The sequence below is a fragment of the Coenobita brevimanus genome, chromosome 73, assembly GCF_032717465.1.
Source record: "Coenobita brevimanus isolate Jiangsu-jjx chromosome 73, ASM3271746v2, whole genome shotgun sequence".
In the NCBI taxonomy this organism is placed as follows: domain Eukaryota; kingdom Metazoa; phylum Arthropoda; class Malacostraca; order Decapoda; family Coenobitidae; genus Coenobita; species Coenobita brevimanus.
The window spans coordinates 6,338,756-6,359,239 of NC_137026.1; the positions used below are offsets into that span (position 1 = coordinate 6,338,756).

Sequence of the window (20,484 nt, forward strand, 5' to 3'; positions counted from 1 at the left end):
TTAGTGTGCTCTTCGTTATCTGTGATTAAGGGACCAATTGATGGAGTTATTACCTTTTTACTTCTTATATAACTGAAAAATTCTTTGGGATTTGATTTACTGATACTTGCAATATGTGCCTCAAGGTTTTTCTTATTGCATTGAATTAGTTTTTGGCTTTTCATCAAACGGTATCATATTCATTTTTGTCACCTTGACTCTTTGTGGTATTATAATTCTTATATGCAAGATTTTTTGCTTCTAGACAATGTTTAATGTCAGAGTTCCACCATATGGGTTTAAAATTTTTGGCAGGCGTTCTGTTCTGCATTGGAATACATAACCTGACGGCACTGTTGAGAGTTTCTGTAAAAAAAAATTCCATGCATCATTGATATCTACAGTTTCGACAATGGGATACCAGTCACCTGCACCTACAGTTGCCTTTAATTTCTTAAAATTTGCTCTCTTAAAGTCAGGCACTTTCTCAACTGGTCCTGACACTGCCTTCACTGAATTTAATGTTAAATGTAACTATGCGATGATCACTTGTACTAAATTCTTCTCCTACAATAACATTACTCACTACAGTTTCTGATGTGGCTAAGACAAGATCTAGGATGTTAGATACACGTGTTGGATAATTTACAAATTGATATAAAGAACTTTCCTGCAAGTTTGTATATAGGTCTGACCCTGTGTGTGAGGATAGGGCTTCTCCCCATTTTGGAACTGGTAAATTTAAATCACCAAATATTACAGTGCTTTGCATACAAGATAGTTCAGCAATTTGATTGTAGATTTCATTATCGATGTTGAGTGGCTGACCAGGTGGACGATAAATTAACCCAAGAGTGATTGTATGACAAGATTCATTTCTAAGCTGAATATAAATAGTGTCAGTTCTTTCAATATATGGCTTGGTAATTTCGACTGGATGAAATCCTGATTTAATATATATCAACATGCCGCCTCCTGCTTGATTCTTCCCTTCATTACTAAAAATGTGATAGCCTGGTAAATTAAACTCCACCAGAAAATCTCTCTGCTCAGTATCTAGCCACGATTCTGTTATACCAATTACATCATAATCATCGGTAAAGACAAGGGCTTCTAAATCAGAAAATTTATTATGTACACTATGCGCATTTACAAAAAGAGCTTTAATGTGTTTTCTTTTCCGATGTTGGGAACTTTCATTACTTACCGATTTATCGGATTGTATGACATCTACATTTGCCTCTCGTGATGCTTGTTTTTTCTCCAGAAAAAACTTACGGCATCACTAAGCAAACGACCGAGATGGGCAGAACCAACGGCATTCAAGTGCAGTCCATCATTTGTAAATAGTTTTTGCTGCTCGTAAAACTGGTTCCAAGTGTCGATGAACTCAACTCCTTCCTGTAAGCAAAGTGACTTGACTCTGTAATTTACACTAAATGCTCTGCTGAAGAAGGCATTTCCTGCATTAATCCTTGGTAGTATGCCTGAAATTAAAATATGGTTAGTTTTCTCCTTGTAGTGTCGGATCATCTTCCTGTACTTCTCCCTCAGCTCCTCTGATTGGGTTCGCATGACATTATTGGTACCTGTATGAATGATAACAAGGCTGTCATTTTCCGCATTCTCAAAAATTTCATCCACAGCCTCTGTTACGTCATCTACTCCTGCACCTGGAATACAAAAACACTTTCGTTTAGAGGATGCCCTGCCGCAGAATTCCACCAACTGACAACTGATGATGGAGTCCCTCACAACCCATGCCTCATGGGGCTCTTTCTCTACTTCTGTAAGAATCTGAAATTTATTGTAAGTTGTTACAGGAATGATGCTCCATTTTCTCACAAGCCTGGCACCATTCTGCACTGGCTGGAACTCGTTCTTTATGGTGGGGGGAGAAGTAACTACAGCGGGAGGAGGGTGGTCAGTCTGGACAACGGTTGGCTGAGCACTGAGGCTATCATCCACAGTGTGTCCAACATTGTTCACAATGAACTCCTCCAGCACATCAACTTTATGGGTCAGGCTGTTGATTTTATTTGTGGTTTCGGTCAGCATGTCTTCCGAAGGCTGACGTAGTTTGCACATCCTGCAGACAAAGGAATGGTCCATATAAAAGGATCCAGTGAAACTACCGGGGAAGGCTACGCAAATGATGTTCTGCAGCATTCTGAAATTCAAAGTTATTGTGAAGTTTTATAAGAGAAACAGAATCAGATATTGCTGAGTAGCTCCTGGAACAATAATCAGTTACTTTTACAAAATCTGCTAGTAAGACAATCACAATTTATGTAATAGTTATAGGTGAAGGTCTCGCTGATGTGGAGTCTTGCTGTTTAAAACTGTACAGGTAGGCTAATTGTTACCTGGAATGGAGAAATAAAATTATAGTACAATCTGAAACATAACAGAAAAGTCACAACACGGTCATACAGTACACTACAATATGATACACAAACAAGTTTATTATCTCCTGAAACGTCACAACGTATGAAAATACAATTATATCTTACCTGTAAAGAAATGGGAGAGATATTTCACTGTAAAAATTAGTGCAAACAGAAAGGGAAAGAAAAAAAAGAAAATCTTGGGCGATACCAGCAAGACTTGCCTGGTTTCGAAAATGTAAACAAATGTTGACGTAATCCCTTGTTTTGCTGATTTATCATTTAAAGTGATAAAATAATGGATCACTGGTATAGAAGAGAATAATATCTTAGTTCATTAATACGAAATTGGTTCTGAGACCAAAAAATAAATAAACTGCGCAAATTCCTATGATTTTCCAAGGGTAACTCCTTTGGCCCTCTGGCGGGAGACGGCTGAAGTAACTGCGTATCAGGAACAAAGAGACGGCGCCAAGGTAAAACAAAATTATTTATATGATAGAAATTGTTTTTTCCTTACCTTAGAGCGGTGCAGATCACCGACCCAAGCACTCTACACTCATTCGCAGAGATGTATAGAAACAAACTGAGTCTTTTCTTTAATACCGTCTATCACACAAAGCAAATCAAACACTCATTCACCAACAACACTCACAGATGTTGAACAAACCTTATTTACACTTCACAGACTACACTTAGCGACCAGTCAATCATGAAGTGGGTGATTAAAGAGAAGGAGGTGCAGAGAACTGAGAGAGAGAGAGAGAGAGAGAGAGAGAGAGAGAGAGAGAGAGAGAGAGAGAGAGAGAGAGAGAGAGAGAACTAAAAATAGTAAGAGAAGTAAAGGAGGAAGTATACGAGTATAGGCGAGAAAGAGGAAGAAAACAGAGGCAGGAGGGAGAAATATATACAAAGAAGACGAAGAGAGAAGAGAACAAAGGAAAGAGAGGAAAGGAGAGAGAGAAAAAAGAGAAAAGATAAGAGAGGAGAGGAGACGAGAGGAGAGGACAGGAGAGAAGAGAGAAGAAAAGACAGAAAGAGGAGAGAGAGGTCATCTTCGGAAATGCGTCCCTGAAAAGTCAGTTGTAATATAGTTTGCATAATGTGTGTGTGTGTGTGTGTGTGTGTGTGTGTGTGTGTGTGTGTGTGTTCTTGCCTTACCTAATTGTTCTTACCTAATTGTATCTACAGGAATGAGTCAAGCTCGTACCGTCCCGTGTCTTAAACCATACTTATCGTACATATCCTTAAATTTGTGAATTGTTTTGGCACACACTATTTCATTCGGTAGTGCATTCCACTGATCAATTGCTCTGTTTGGGAAACTGAATTTCCTTACGTCTTTATCACCTCTCTTCTTATGCAGTTTTTTTGCAGTGTCCTCTTGCTGATGCTTTCCCATATGTTAAGTAATCATTTATGTCTATATTCTCCTTCCCTGTTGTGCATTTATATAGCATTATCATGTCACCTCTTTTCCTTCTCTCCTGTAGTGTTGGTAGATTCGGTTTATTTAGTCTTTCTTCGTAGCTTAGATCCCTTAAGCTTGGTATCCATCTTGTAGCGACCCTTTGAACTTTTTCAATCTTGTCTGTGTGTTTCTTGAGATGAGGACTCCAGACTACTGATGCATACTCCAGGGTTGGTCTGATGAATGATGTTATTATCGTTCTTAGCATGTCTTCATTTATGTATGTGAATGCTATTCTCATATTTGCAAGCAGTGTATACATGTTCCGTACCTTCTCACTGATGTGGTCAGCCGGAGATAGTCTGTTATTGATAATCATACCTAGGTTCTTCTCTCTTTCTGATGTGTGTAGGGTTTTATTTCCTAACGTATAATCCCGATCAGGTCTTTTTCCACTTTTACCAAACTTGATTACATGACACTTGTCCACATTGAATTCCATTTGCCATGTATAACTCCATTCATGAGTTATTTAATTTTTCTTGTAGCTCTTTACAAGAGTCTGTGTTAGTAATTCTCCTTTGTATTTTTGCATCATCTGCAAACATATTTAGATAGCTTTCATTTCCAGTTTTACTGTTTATATCATTTATATACACTAAAAACATGATTAGTGCCAGCACTGAACCCTGTGGTACTCCACTAGTCACTTCTTTCCATGATGAGTAGTTTCCCCTTAGTACTGTTCTCATTTCTCTCTTTTTGAGAAAATCTTGCATCCAACAAAACAGTTTGCCTCGAATTCCTCCTTGATGGTACAGTTTCCATAAAAGTCTTTGGTGTGGTACTGTGTCAAATGGTTTCTTGAAATCTAAATAGATACTGTCCACCCATCCTTCTCTTTCCTGTATTGTGTCTGTTACTCTGTTATAGTAGCTCAACAGATTAGTAACACATGATTTTCCTTTTCTGAAACCAAACTGTCTTTCTGTTATCATATTGTGTTCTTGTAGATGATTTACCCAAGCTTTTCTTATAAGTTTTTCTAATACCTTGCTTACAACACTGGTCAGTGATACTGGTCAGTAGTTGAGTGGATTTTGTCTATTCCCTTTCTTGAATAAGGGGACAATATTTGCTTTCTTCCAAATATCAGGTAGTTTACCTTGACTCAAGGATTTCTTGAAAATGTAAAATAATGGTTTACTTAACTCCTTTGCACATTCTCGTAGCACCCAATATGAAATTTCATCAGGACCATATGCTTTTCCTCTGTCTAATTTACTTAACTCCTCCTGTATTACTTTTTCTGATATTTGTATATCTGGTAGTATGTGTGGACATGCATGTTCCACATAATCCCTCTCAAAATTTTTTTCTTCTGTAAAAACTGATTGGAAATTCTTATTTAGTGCTTCACAAATATCTTTCTCTTGTGTATACGTGATTCCCTCGTCCATAATGGATTGTATTATATCTTTTACTTTGGTTTTGCTTCTGATGTAGCTGTAAAATACCTTCGGTTGATCACTACCTTTATTTATTATATCCTCCTCAAACTGTTTTTGGGCTTCCCTCCTTATTCTTGTATAATCGTTTCTTGCCTGTTTGTAATTATTATATGCCCTTTCACTATTGAGTCTTCTGTATCTATTCCACAACAAATCTCTTCTTTCCTTTGATTTTTTACATTCTGTATTGAACCATTTCTGTATTTTCTTATCTGCCTCTTTGTACTGTGGGATGTACTTCTGGACTCCTATTTCATAAAATTCACAGATTTTTTTATGTACAGCATTTAAATCTTGTCCTCTAAGCTCTTTTTCCCAATCAACTTCTAAGAAATACTTCTTTAGGTCTTGATAATTTTCCTTTTTATACTTTAGGCTCTTTTTGTAACTTTCATTGCTGTTAACTATGTCATATGCTATCCTGAAGTTGCAATTTAGTACTGCATAATCGCTTTTGCCGAGTGGAGGGTGATATATTAAACTGTCAATATCATTTTCTTGCCTAGTAAATATGAGATCTAGCATTGAAGGTACATCGAGTCCTCTTTTTCTGCTGGTTTCCCTCACATGTTGCGTTAGGAAAAACTCCTGCACGAGATCCAGGAGCTTTTGGTCCCAACAGCTTTCTTGGCTAATTATATCTAGAGTATTCCAATTTATATTTGTATTAAAATCTCCAGTTAGTATAATTCTTTCCGATTTCTCTTCCATTATATGTAGTAATGCTCTTAAACTCTGAATTGTACTCTGCCAGGTCCTCATATTCGTTTCTTTCCCATGTGTTTGATCTGGGTGGCACGTACATATTGGCTACAATTACTTTCCCTTTAGATGTGTTGATCTCTACTGCAATCAGTTCTACTTGTGAGGGTATATCTAGTTTTATTTCATTGACTTTTAGATTTTTTTTAGTTACTATTATAATTCCTCCTCCTTTTTTTAAGTTTCTATCTTTTCTCCATATATTGTATTCCTCTAAGTTTAGTATGTCATTGGATATCCTTGGTGTTAATTTTGTTTCAGTTAGGCATATTATATGTGGTTCATTTTCTCTGACATAATCATTCATCTCTAATAATTTAGATACCATTCCATCCACATTTGAGTACATCAACTTTATCATCTTGTTTATATACTTGTCATGACATGGTTCTACTACCTTCCTCCTTTTTATTCCCTCCTGTTTATGTACCACTTTCGTACCTGCAATCTTATTACTTTGTAAAAAAAATGTGTTCTTCTCCTCTTCTGATCTTCCCTCATTTTTTTGTTTTTGCTTCCTCCCTCTTCTCTTTCAGTAATTCCAGTTCCTCTTGTGTTAGGCATCTTTTTATCCATACATTATTGAACTCCTCTTTTTCCATAAGATTCTTTGCATTTTTTAGTATCTCCTCCACAGTGTTTACACTCTGGAAAGGCACCTTTAGAGGTCTTGACTTGCTTTTCTCGTATTTCCCTAACCTTTTGTGTTCCTCCATGTCTTTACTACAGATTTCCTCTGATACTTCTTTCAATTAGCTCATTACATTTGCCATCTCCTTTTTGTCCCTTGAGATCTTGTTTTTTATTTCTTCCTCTTCTACACCAGTGATGACTATAGATTTGTTGATATCTACTGAATCTCTGACTAACTTTGGATTGTTTTGGATTATTCCTTTCACTTCCTTTTTAATGTTTTTTTCTTCCACCCTTGTTTCTAAGTCTTTCTTTACTTTCACCATTTCAGCATACGTGGTTTCCACATCATTTTTGTAGCTTTGCACAGCTTCATTCACCTGTGTTATCTTCTCCTCAATATCACTGCTCTGGTCTATCAGACTGCTTACTTGCCTAATTGTCTCTGTATCATTTTTGAACTCTTCCATAATACTCTCGTGGTTGACTACGGTATTTGCCATTTCGCTCGTTTTCCTCATAAGTGTACTCAGTTCCACTGTTAGTTCACATATGGTTGTGTCTTTCTTGTTGACCTCCCTTCCTAGTTTTTCTATTTCTTCCTTTTGCAAGTGCATCTGCTTCTTTATTTCATCAATTTCATTCTGGAAAGCCATCTCCAGTTTGTGTACACGTTCAACCAGTCTATTGTGAGTCTCCATTTCAACCAGTTCTTGGTAGAAATCATCATCTTCCTTTCTACCTTTATCCCTTTTCTTTTCCAAATTTGCTTTACTAAAGTATGTGGTCATTTTGCAATACTAAAAGCACAGAGTACTTACATTCCCTGGGGCAGTTGTAGTCTAAACAAACATCAGCTGACTGAGCGCATTCTTTCGCTACTCAGTTCTCTTTTCTGTTTGAACAAGTCTTGTTTAAACTTATTTTTTTTTTTTTTAATAATAAAAAACCATTTAGTCTAACCTGGTACAGAGCTTGACTCATATAAAGATACTATCTATCTGTCTATCTATCTATCTATTGCCAGACGCCTCAATCCCGTTTGGGGTGGCCACAAACAAATCGCCTCCAAGTCGCCCTGTCCCCCGCCATTTCACTGTCCTGCTTCCAACTCACACCCCCCTCTCTCATATACCTCTCCACCCCATCCCTTCATCTCATCCTCGGCCTCCCCCTCCCTTTTCCCCCCTCCACCTCACTCACATACACTCTCTTCGTCAGTCTTTCACCTTCTATGCTCTCCACGTGGCCATACCACCTCAGCGTGTTCCTCATAACGCTTCCTATCACATCCACATCCACACCACAACGCTCCTTTATATCCTCATTCGTCAGCCTGTCTCTCCATGTGACTCCACAGGCTCCTCTTAAATAACTCATTTCCACTGCTCTCACTCTTGACTAATTTAGGTAATGCCACTGGCCGTGCTGGCTCGGTATGGAGCGCTGTCGGCCCACGTCTGTTTTCCTTGGTAGCTGCTGTGTGTGTGTGTGTGTGTGTGTGTGTGTGTGTGTGTGTGTGTGTGTGAGAGAGAGAGAGAGAGAGAGAGAGAGAGAGAGAGAGAGAGTTGATTAAGAAATAAAGGATAATAGATTACAAAATGATAGTGAGGAGAAGAAAGGAAGGCTATATGAAGGAAAAGGGTGCAGAAGAAGAAGAAGAGGAGGAGGAGGAGGAGAAAGAAAAGGAGGAGGAGGAAGAAGAAAAAGAAAAAGAGGGAGAGGAAAAGGAGTGAATAAAAGACTTAGACGAATGAGGAGGCAGACAATGGGTAAAAATAAGCCTGATAAAGCAGTTTAGTGAAGAAGGAGAATGTACTTTTAAGAAATAAATCTAAGAAAGGAAGAAGGTGACAGATGGAGAAGACGACAAGATCTGGCATTCTTGTCGGTTAAGGATGTTCCCTTAGACCTCTTCTTAAGCAATACATTTTGGGATATGGCTGGTTTATATCCTTTTCTAGGCTATTTATGCAGTATGGCGAAATTGGAAGGATTTTTGTAACATGGAGGGCAGCAAGGTCTAGTATGTAAAATAAGTGCTTAGGAAAAGGTGTTTGGGATCATCCTTATCAGGCGAGAATGCCGGCCTCAGACTATCTCGAATTGGCTCGAATCGGCATGAATCGAATTGGCTTGATCTCTGACCTCTCCTAGCCCTGATGCAAAAATTCTGATTGATGACAAACTCAAAGTATAATATATATATATCTATATCTATATCTATCTACCTACCTATCTATCTATCTATCTATCTATCTCTCTCTCTCTCTCTCTCTCTCTCTCTCTCTATATATATATATATATATATATATATATATATATAGATAGATATATATATATATATATATATATATATATATTGTTACGGAAAAGAGAAAGATAATGAACACTTTAAGTGAGAATACTAAAAATCACTACTGTCCCGCAAAGTTCCAGCTTCAAAACAAAAAGGTTAGGTAAAATTACAAGTTAAAGTTTAATGCTCAAACTAACAACAAAACATTCAGGACTCATAAGGATAATGTAATGGCAAAAAACAGGTTAAATATATGGTTAACTGCAATAGCCTCTATTAACACGAAATAAGCAAGAGTAAATTTATCTAAGTCAGCCCTGATAAAATGAAATACCAGATAATACTCAGTGAATGCAAGTTATATTATTACAGATACAAAATATTATTAATAAGGGCTGACACCCAAAACACATGAATCACAAAAACCTTACTAGGCCTAAGAATTAACACCTTATGCTATACAGTACAAGAAAAAATGCAATAACAGTTATACTCAAATTACACAGCTGCTAGATGGTTGGAGACTTCCTGAGCACTCACAATAATAACAACTGTACAGGGGAGGACAGAGATGTGAACAAAATGAGGAGTAGATCTAAGTGGCAATAATGCAGAGACTGAGCTCATTATATAGGGGCCGGCAGAGCTTGATACAACTTGTAAGAAGGACGCGCAAATGAAGCCATGGGGACAAAGAGTTGACAATCCTGCTCTGATCAACAGAAAGAACGACTTATTTTACTATAAGGGTAGAAGGGGGGAGTGAGGTAGAACACGCTCGTGATCAAACATGCAGCATACTGTACGTTAGAATTACGCAAAGGATGATGAAATCATAGGCTATGTAACAATATATATATATATATATATATATATATATATATATATATATATATATATGAAAGGTGTGGAGTGAGGAAGTCGGTGGACACCAGATATCGAAGAGAGTGTCCTGAGATGGTATGGTCATGTGGAAAGAATGGATAACAATAGAGTGGTGAAAAAGGTATACCTGGGCGATTTGGAAGGAGGGAGGAGGCGAGGCTGGCCAAAGAGAAGGTGGAGAGATATGGTGGATGTGTGTGTGAGGAAGAGAGGTTTGGAAGTCGGTGAGGCTAGGGAACTGACAGGAGATCGAGCTGGCTGGATGAATTTTGTGAGGAGAAGTGCATGATCTGGAATTTTGGCACCCCTTGTGAGCATGTCAGCGTCCGGATTGACGCAATCGGATACGTTTGTGCGAAGCTGCAGAATGTGGTGAATGTTTTCGGCGTATCCGGTGGAGCCAGGATTCCTGGGGCATGAATGATGAGTGAATGTAAGTGTGGCCTATTTGGATTGGGCAAGTTTGTGCTGTTTGGACGTGCTACTCCTCACCCTGCCCTTGGGTGGGAAAGGTCAGGATGATGATGATGATGATGATGATGATGAATATTATATATATATATATATATATATATATATATATATATATATATATATATATATATATATATATATATATAAGGGAAATATTCGAGGTCGCATAGAAGACTCCCTAACACCTTTTCCTTAGCAATTTATTTTCCATACCCCTTAACATTTTCTTATATATTATTTCCTTATCTTTAATACCGGCATTATTAAGTCACAACCAGTCAAGGGGATACTGAGGTGTGATGTGCGGAATAAGTCGCTATGGAAGAGGTGTCACGTAATCAGCAAACCCACCTGTACATACGACCCCATGAACAAGGAACTAAGCCAAGACTCACCCACCCTTGTGCTCGCTCTTCACTGTTTTGCCCCGAGACTCACACTCCATCAATCTTGTGAGGTGGAGGCGCCCTTGCTAGTCACACTGCTAGTCACTGACACTGCAAGGATAAATCATCATCATCATCATCAATCATCATCATCATCATCATCATCATCATCATCATCACCATAATCACCATCATCATCAGTAGAAGCACCATCGCCATCACCATGATTACCATCATCATCATCGGTATCACCATCACCATCATCATTATGACCATCATCATCATCATTATCACCATCACCATCATCATCACCACCATCACCATCATCATCATCATCATCACCAGCATCACCATCACGTTTTTTACTCCCTGGATGATGGAGTGAGATCTGATGCAGAAACCATGAAAGACAACGTAGGGAAGTGGCAGAACTGTCAGCATATCCAGTGAAATGGGCCACTCACCCATCTACATGGCATTCAAGCTCCTGAAATCCTGGCCCCATAGTGTAAGCCAGAAGCAGTGAAGGGAAAATATGTTGTTAATGGGCATCACGAAACAGAGGATTTCAATTGCATTTCCTCGCTATTTTGCTCTCTCTCTCTCTCTCTCTCTCTCTCTCTCTCTCTCTCTCAGACCTGCCTGGGAGCCTACACTAATCGATAAATTTAGTTTTTGGCAGATTAAGTTAGATTAAGCTACAGTAGGTTACAACAGATTATTCTCCTACATGGATAATCTTTATTGTCTGCCTATCTATCTATCTATTGCTAGACGCCTTAATCCAGGGGTGGCCACGAACAAATCTCCTCCATGTGGCCCTGTCCCCCGCCGTTTCACTGCCCTGCTCCCAGCTCACACACCCCTCTCTCATATAACTCTCCACTCCATCCCTCCATCTCATCCTTGGCCTCCCCCTCCCACTCCCCCCTCTCCATCTCGCTCACATATACTCTCCTCGTTAGTCTCTGGCTCTCTTAATATTGTAATAGTTCTTAAACCAAGCATACAAACGCAGGAAGAGATTAAATGAGTAGGTTCTATTTATGGTTATTGCTGTTGTTAACCCCTATCTGTCACATCGACCACACCCATGGACCACAGGTAAACAATTTCGGTGAGGTCGTCCTACACCTCCAGTACAGTTCATACACGGTGTAGGGATCCGGCGCCCCCTTGTGGTACACAGTACCACCACGTGTAGGCTTCTCGTCAGCGTCGATATTTACAGTGATGCCCCAGAAATTCAGTTTTTCCTCAGTGAAATACGGGTTTTATAACTACATAAGAGCACCCTTCTAATCCGCAAAGTTATAAACTCTCTTGGCTAATAAAACCTGTCAGTATAATGGCCTGGTTTTGAATTTATAGAGGGAATTATATCTACCATTTTCCTCAACAGAAAACCTCTAACCTGTATAAAACTGATGACATGCACTGATATTTTACAGTATGAATGGATTCCAGAAACGATCTATAACAGGATGCTTACCGTTCAAAAGATTCTCTAATTCTGAATTCTTGCGATGGGTGGATCTCGTTTCACTCGGCCTCGATCGAGTTCGAAACAGACGAAAAAGCTGTTTGGTTTGGTTTCAGAGAATGCTTCGAGACAGCTAACGCCTTATCTCTTTTAGCTTGCAAATATCAGCTTAAGTCTTTCTTTATGTGGGTTATTTATCTATGTAATTATTCATTTACTTATTCATTTATTTATTTTGATGCGTTTCAGCTATGCCCATACTAAGAGACCGGCTATCGTAGCATAATATTGTTTGCGATATCACGCTTTGATGCCGCCCTCTCTTACCGAATCTCCGGTATTGAAACATTTAAGATTCAAGGGACCGACTTACGAACAAATCTCTCTCTCTCTCTCTCTCTCTCTCTCTCTCTCTCTCGTGTGGGACGTAATCGTATTAGAGAAAACGAGGAACTTTCAGTCACTGGAGGGGAGACTCGCGATGATTTTGATTTGATAACTCTACGTTTTATTTTCGGGGGTCAAAGGGAATGTTCCCGATCTTTATTTGTTTTGGAAGACAGAAATCCGTTTGTCAGAGAGAGAGAGAGAGAGAGAGAGAGAGAGAGAGAGTTAAATGGGGAATACTGAAACATCATCATTATCATCATCATCATCATCATCATCATCATCACCTCATCTCCCGCTATCGTATTGTGTGGGCAGGATCCAGGAACAGGAATTCACTCAAACAGGAACTTATTAACAAAGCTCCTCGTTACACGGGTTATACATCCATTCACTCATTATTCAATCTTTCGAAATTCACGGCTGGATCCCTAAGTAATAAGATAAAAAAAATATATGTATATATATATGCATGTAGGACAGACCACTGTATCGAGCGCCAAGATAGAAGAGGTATGTAATGCAAGTCTGTTTTTCCCATGTTTTTCATTATGCACTCTGTATAATAATTCTGCGGAATGTTCATCCCCAGGCTTACTTAATTTATACATCCCCATCCTTCAATAAAGTAATAAATGAAAGGGCATCAAATATGTAGCTTAAAAAAAAAAAAAAAAGACCAAGTGTTGAAGATAACCTTATGAAAATACTGTAGCCTTAACCTAGGGGTAGATGGTGGTGCGGTGGTTAACATGTGCAACTCGCAACTGAAAGATCCGGAGGTTGTTTCTTGAGCCGGTGCAGACGGATGGCCTCAATCTGTTTCCTCCTAGTCCCTCTTCACCCAGCCTTATCATTAGGGACCTGGGTGGAACAATGACTAGTGTGGTTCTTGTTGTAGGGGAAGGCTGAGATTTTAACACCTTGGTTGTCCATCTTAATAATCCACCTGTAATCGACTGGCATTCATCTAATAATTTTTCTTCGTCTTCTCCTCCCCCTCTTCTTCTTCGTCTTCTGCATTTTCTCCTCCTCCTCTTCGTCTTCCTCTTCTTCTTCTTCCTCTTCCACTACTTCCTCCTCCTCTTCTTCCTCCTCCTTCTCTAACACTAACCGTATTCTCTTCACCAGGATGAACGCACACAACCAGGCTGCCAGTAGCGTGACCCCCAGTGCCATCCTGTCTACCCATACCGTCAGTCACGCAGAGGGAGGTGAAGGGTCATGCAGTCAGCAGGAAACAAGAGGTCAGCAGGAGGCAACAGGTCACAGGTCGCGAGGTCACGGTAGAGGAAGTGGTCTGGAAGTGGATGGTATGGAGCAGGGTGACTTGGAAGACCTATACAATGAGGAGTTTCCTGATGGTGCTGGCTTCAGTGTGGATGAGACCAAGGTGAATTCAGTGTTTATATCACTGGCTAGATTTGTATTTTATCTTTTAATTTTCCTGCTTAATTAGAAAAACGTTTGTGAATTTTCTTGCTTCAGTAGATAAACGTTTGTGAATTTTTCTGTTTCAGTAGATAAACGTTTGTAAATTTTTCTGCTCAATTAGAGAAACGTTTGTGAAATTTCCTGCATAGAGAAACGTTTATAAATTTTCCTGCTTAATTAGAGAAACGTTTGGGAATTCCCCTGCATAATTATAGAAACGTTTGTGAATTTTCTGCTTAGAGAAACGTTTGATAATTTTCTGCTTAGAGAAACGTTTGTGAATTTCCCTGCTTAGTTGGAGAAACGTTTGTAAATTTTCCTGCTTAATTTGAGAAACGTTTATGGATATTCCTGCTCAGAGAAATGTTTGTTAATTTTCCTGCATAATTAGAGAAAACGTCTGTGAGTTTTACTGCTTAATTAGAGAATAGTGTGTAAATTTTCCTGCTTAGAGAAATTATTGTGAATTTTCCTGCATCATTAGGGAAACGTTTGTGAATTCTCCTGCTTAGTTAGAGAAAACGTTTGTGAAATTTCCTGCTTAATTAGAGGATTTTTTTTTTAATTTTCCTGCTTAATTAGGGAAACATTTGTGGATTTTCTTGCTTAATTAGAGAAACATTTATGAATTTCCTGCTTAGAGAAACGTCTGTGATTTTTCCTGCATAATTAGGAAAACGTTTGTAAATTTTCCTGCTTAATTAGGGAAAAAAAAAAAAAAATGAATTTTCCTACTTTATTAGAGGAAACGTTTGTGAATTTTCCTGCATAGAGAAATGTTTGTGAATTTTCGTCCTTAATTTGAGAAACGTTTGTGAAATTTCCTGCTTACTTTGAGAAACGTCTGTGAATTTTCCTGCCTAAATAAACGCTTTTGTGAATTTTCCTGCTTAATTAGAGAGACGTTTGTGAAAAGAGTAATTAAGAGATTTTTCTCTCTTCACTATAAATGGTTTCTTCCAAGCTTCATGTTTATCTCAAGGAAGCAAAATTGCTCGTTGACTCTAGTCCGCTCACCTTCACTTGGCCCAGATTTTCGTCCTTTTGTCAGCTTAATTTCCGTAAGTCACTGGCACACAGTGGCATTACTACAGCCCTGCTGATGCTTTCTATAGCACTTCTTCGTGACTAGCACCTTATCATAGTGTTAATCTAGTGTTATAGCTCAGCATTCAAGATGGAGAGATGGCAATTTGAGGCCAAATCAAAGTGAAGAAAGTATAGCATATGCGTGAGATTTCGGGCAGCTGGCAGCTTCTTCTGGCCAATTATGATGGCAATCCTTTGATCAGGTTACTGGATATTATTCAGGATGGGAAAAAATTGAGAAATAAAAAAATAAAATAAAACTAATTCCTTGACGCTATCTCAGACACCTCTTAAGCCAGCCAGCTGAAGTATTACAACAATACAGCCTTAAGGTGGACGCAGTGCGGCAAGGAGTATGCTTCCAATCGGTTGGTTATTCCCCGTGATCGCCTTGGCTCCAAAACTGAGACTTTTCTGATATTCCGGATGACAACTAATTTTCTCAAGGCTAGGGTTGTGGGAAGTTTTTCTTTATGAAAATTGTCCTTGGAGAATCTTACGGTGTTCTAGCTATTATAGTTGTCATTATTATTATTACTATTATTATTATTATTATTATTATTATTATTATTATTATTATGTTTTCGAACTAAAGAGTTGTTATAGTCTTCATTAACCCCTTCAGAACCAGGATGCTGTCTCAAGTCAAATGCTATCGCCTGTCAATAGAAACAAGCTTATCAAAAAATACGCCAGGATAAGGAAAGGTCAAAGGTAAATATAAGAGATGGAAAAGTGCCCTACGAGTGTGCAATAAGAGAGACTGATAAAGAATGATGGTAAATAAATACAAAAGCTACCAAAAATACTCAGTTATTTTCATATGTTATCTAATCTTACTAATATCATCACAGAAGACCTGAGACAGTCTTCGTTTGTATTCAGTACGGACGGTGGGTATAAGCGCTGAGGTGGTGACATGTGATGGTGTGTGGCACGCACGAGGGCTACTGCGCCTCAGGGAATAGACCATCGAATTTTTTGTACCAGCCTCACCCGCGTGTATTCAGGACAGGCAGTGGGTATTAGCGCCGAATTGGTGACATGGGAAAGTATGTGGTACGTAGAAGGACTTACAGTGCCTCAGGGAAAGGACTCTCGAATCCTTGTACCATTTTCACACATTTTCTTCCCGTCAGGTGTCAAGTGCAGCCGGCAAGGGGTTAAGACGAGCCTCGAGGGACTTGGGCCTGTCGCATTATTCCCACACAGGTAGGTCCAGTAGGGAGGTGGTGGCTCAATCGGTAGAAGTGGCCTGCGGTCCTACCGGACCCAGGTTCAAATCCCCGCTGGGGCAGGGTACAGTTTAAGGATTTGAATTTCATACAAAGCAGACTTTACTGATCTACCAGAAGACCTGCCGACATGTCATAAAAATACCCCTGCTAATACAAATACACCAGTCCCTTATGAGACAAACTGTGGCATGTATCCAATATGGACGGTGGGTGTTAGCGCCGAAGTGGTGACATGTAGAGGTGTATGGTGTGTAGGAGGACTACTGGGCCTCGGGAGCAGGCTGTGAAGCCTATGCCCAGAGTCGAGCACATAAAGAAAAAAAAAAGTCATTAGGCTGTATGCTCACCTGGCCTACCTTTAATTAAGAAAAGATGATATGGCATTGAGATAGGTGAGCAGGAGTTTGTTTATTCAGGTGTGTATCTACTTAGTCATTATCATCATCATTATCCTCCTAGCCTCTCATACCCGTCTTAGCATGGAGAGAGAGAGAGAGAGAGAGAGAGAGAGAGAGAGAGAGAGAGAGAGAGAGAGAGAGAGAGAACCATCAACGGTATCCCCAGTGGAAAATGGGCCAGACACTCATTCACTCATCAGTCAAGCCCCCGGAATCCTGGCTCTTTCTCACGTTATATTTTGTGGTGGTATTTTTTCCTTATCAATTAGCTTCGTATTACCTGCCAATTACTATTATATTTTATCTATGCCTTAATGACACCCATACACCAAACAGGCATTAATCTAAGGCTTCTCTTCTTCATAGTAGTAGTAGCACTAGTAGTAGTAGTAGTAGCAGTAGTGGCGGTGGTGGTGGTGGTAGTAGCTGTAATAGTAGTAGCAGTAGTTGTAGCTGTAGAAGTGGGACTTTTATTATTATTATTATTATTATCATTAACGGCCATACCACGTTGAGTACACCGCTTCCCGTTCGATCAGCGAAGTTAAGCAACGTTGGGTCTGGTTAGTACTTGGATGGGTGACCGCCTGGGAACACCAGATGCTGTTGGCATCCCTACGTCAAATGGGGTTGGTGGAGGATTAGTGCCCCTCCCTGTAAAAACAATTAACTCTAAGCCCTTGGCCGCCCCGTCTGGGGTACATGGCGTCTGGCAATGAATGAAAAAATGATGATTATTATTATTATTATTATTACTATTACTGTTATTATTATTTTTATTATTATTATTATTATTATTAATATTATTATTATTATTATTATTATTATTATTATTATTATTGTTGTTGTTTTGTTGTTGTTATTATTATTACTATTATTATTATCGTCATCATGCCTTGTGTGATCTAAGCTTTCTACTCGCCACCAGAGTCTGCCCCCCAGCTGCGGTACACGCCCATCGAGCAGACAGTGACCCCTGGGGATCCTGTGTCCCTCAAATGCTCCGCCATGGGGTCACCTGTACCTGTCATTACCTGGACACGCGACCACCAGCCCCTCCTGCCATCACACAGGTACACTAGTAAATAAATAAACAAAAAGTATGTCCACAATGTACGAAACACTAAGGCACCGTGAACGAAGCATACTGAGACACGCATAACAACTCTACCGAGACCATAGGCGGTGCTTCGTGTACCAAAACAGTGCCACTCATCCTGGCAGATCCTTAGAGGTGCCATGAATTCTGGAAAAGCGCTTATGATATGAACGATAGGAAAATGGAAATGTTCAGAACTGTTCATCATTTCCCCCTGTCTTCAGAACATGAGGGAGCGGTTTTCACGCAGCCCTGGAAACGGAATGGGGTCAAAATTTCATGATTAGGATGGTTTTAATATTTTCCTTCTCCAGCCAACTTCAGGGGACTTGATTCAGCTGAGAGTGAGTTATGAGAGATACAGAGTGTTTAGAAAGTATTAAAATGCACTCTACTTTCTACCCGTGTTCAGGACAAGCGTGCAGCTAATATTTTCGTGGTTAGGACAGTTTTAATATTTTTCCTTTCCAACTGCGAGTGAGTCATAGGAGCGGCAGAGTGTTTACAAAGTGTTCAAGTGTACTGTGCTTTCTCCCCGTGTTTAGGACGACGGTGGGCAGCTTCCGCACGGCCCTGGGGGAGGTAGTGAGCCACGTGAACTTGAGCGCCGTGACGGTACGTGAAGGTGGCACGTACACCTGCACGGCACACAACACGCACGGCTCCCAGGCGCACTCAGCCAGACTCAATGTTTACGGTGAGTTAGCTTGTGTTTCTTGAGTCCATTGTTGTCATCATCATAGTCATCACTACCACACCCACCATCATCATCACCATCATCCCAGCCTAACTTATCCTACCCTGAGCCACGTGTGTATATTCTGGGGAAGACATTTCTAACCCTTTTCTGTCTATCCATCCATCTATCTATCTATCTACATGTCTATCTATCTGTCTGTCTGTCTTTGTCTATCTATTTATCTATCTTTCTATCTATCTATCTATCTGTCTTTGTATCTATCACTGTCTGTCTAGCCATTTATCTGTCTATCTATCTACCTATCTGTCTTTGTGTCTACCTATCTATCTATCGTTCTTTGTGTCTGCCCATCGATCTGTCTGTATCTATCCATTCATCTTTCTGTGTTTCTATCTACTTATCTATGGCCAGACGTCTGAAATTAGGAAAGGGTGGCCACAAACAAATCGCCTCCTCAAGACCATGACATTGTGATTCCACGCTTTACCCTGGTGTACACAAATGATTTTTTTTTTTTTTTTCATACAATAGCAGTAAAAAGGAAGGAAAAAAATTCCATACACCTAATTACGGGTGACCTCCTTTCATAAAAAAAATTGCTCCAACATAACCGATTCCCACCTCACTGTGAAGGGGTCAATGTAGTCAGCCACGATCCCTCTCTCGTCACTACGTCAAGCCAGCAGCGTGGCAGTATCTCTAAAATTACATTCCTTCTTTCATTGGTCAGCCTTCTGTCTCCAAGGACGGTACGTGACAGTAAATGTTCATGGTTAAGTTAAATACACGGGTCATCAAGCTGCCCTGCCCCATGTATTTTCCACGACCGATCTACATGTTTATCGGTGAAAATTTGATAAAGTGAGTGATTATGGTAACGGAAGCTGATGAGGAAGTTTTCTGGCTATAATTCGTTCACTTTAACTTGGCCCAAATTTTAACCCTTTTGCAGCTTATTTCACATAGCTCAGTGGCAGGGAAAGACAATACAGTGCCTCTTGATACTTCCTGTAGCACTTCTTCGTGACTAGCACCATATAATCTAAGGTCAATCTGTTGCTATAACCCAACGTTCAAGACAAGGTGGTAGCAGTTTTAGGCCAAGGTAAAGTGAACGGAGTATAGTGTATAGGTCTAGCTGTCAAAGACCATACATATGTTGCAATGAACTTTATCAGCTTATCTTTTTCCAGTCAATCAGTCGCTCTAGGACAGACATACAGTACATCTTCTCTGTCCTTCAGCTGCCATGTTCTCCTCTCACATAATCCATTTCTCACATTATCTCATTTCACATCATCTCCCCAACTGAATCTCTTCACCAAACGACTCATTTCCCTTCCTTCCCCCCCTCAGGTCCCCCCTTCGTACGCGCCATGCCAAACGTAACCTCCGTGGCGGATGAGGACGTGCATCTGTGGTGTCCCGCAGGGGGTTATCCCGCCCCCACCATTACCTGGCGACGAGGGGGCGACCCCCTACCGTCATCACTCAGGTAATTTTCAACCACCACTTCTATAACCTCCAGAATTTCGTAGAAATAGAGGTTTATTTTTTTATAGATGCCATCAACATAGATACAATGATACAGTCACAAGGTGAGAAATTACGTGCAATTGCAATGACAAGGTAGCGACTCTCTCTCATCACTGAGTTCACATTGCAACAGTAGGCCACGGGAGGGATTCATAAACATACAGTTAAGAGATTTTTTTTTTTTTTTAGATGCCATCGACATAGGCACAACGATACAGTCACAAGGAGAGAAATTATATACAGCAGTTATGACGAGGCGGTGACGTTCTCTCATCATCACTGACTTAACTTTCCAATAAGAGGCCACGAGAGGGATTCACAGATAAATTTATGTTTACTACCTGTCATAACCAAGATTTTTAAAAGAAGAGTACGAGACAAGGGAAGATTCCA

At 39.8% G+C, this 20,484-nt stretch overlaps 1 protein-coding gene and 1 non-coding gene across 2 annotated transcripts in view; both read left to right on the forward strand.

Moving 5' to 3' along the window:
- The first annotated feature begins 11,820 nt into the window (after positions 1-11,820).
- LOC145407426 (cell adhesion molecule Dscam2-like) overlaps positions 11,821-20,484 on the forward strand; it is a 43,811-nt gene continuing 35,147 nt past the window's right edge. Inside the window, exons 1-6 of the mRNA XM_080278354.1 lie at positions 11,821-11,831; positions 13,729-13,990; positions 16,260-16,332; positions 17,685-17,829; positions 18,401-18,552; positions 19,912-20,050. Coding sequence (XP_080134480.1) covers positions 11,821-11,831; positions 13,729-13,990; positions 16,260-16,332; positions 17,685-17,829; positions 18,401-18,552; positions 19,912-20,050 — 782 coding nt within the window. The remainder of the gene's footprint in view (positions 11,832-13,728; positions 13,991-16,259; positions 16,333-17,684; positions 17,830-18,400; positions 18,553-19,911; positions 20,051-20,484) is intronic.
- Positions 17,250-17,368, forward strand: LOC145407602 (5S ribosomal RNA). Its single transcript, XR_013898752.1, has one exon. It is a non-coding gene; the product is annotated as a 5S ribosomal RNA (ribosomal RNA).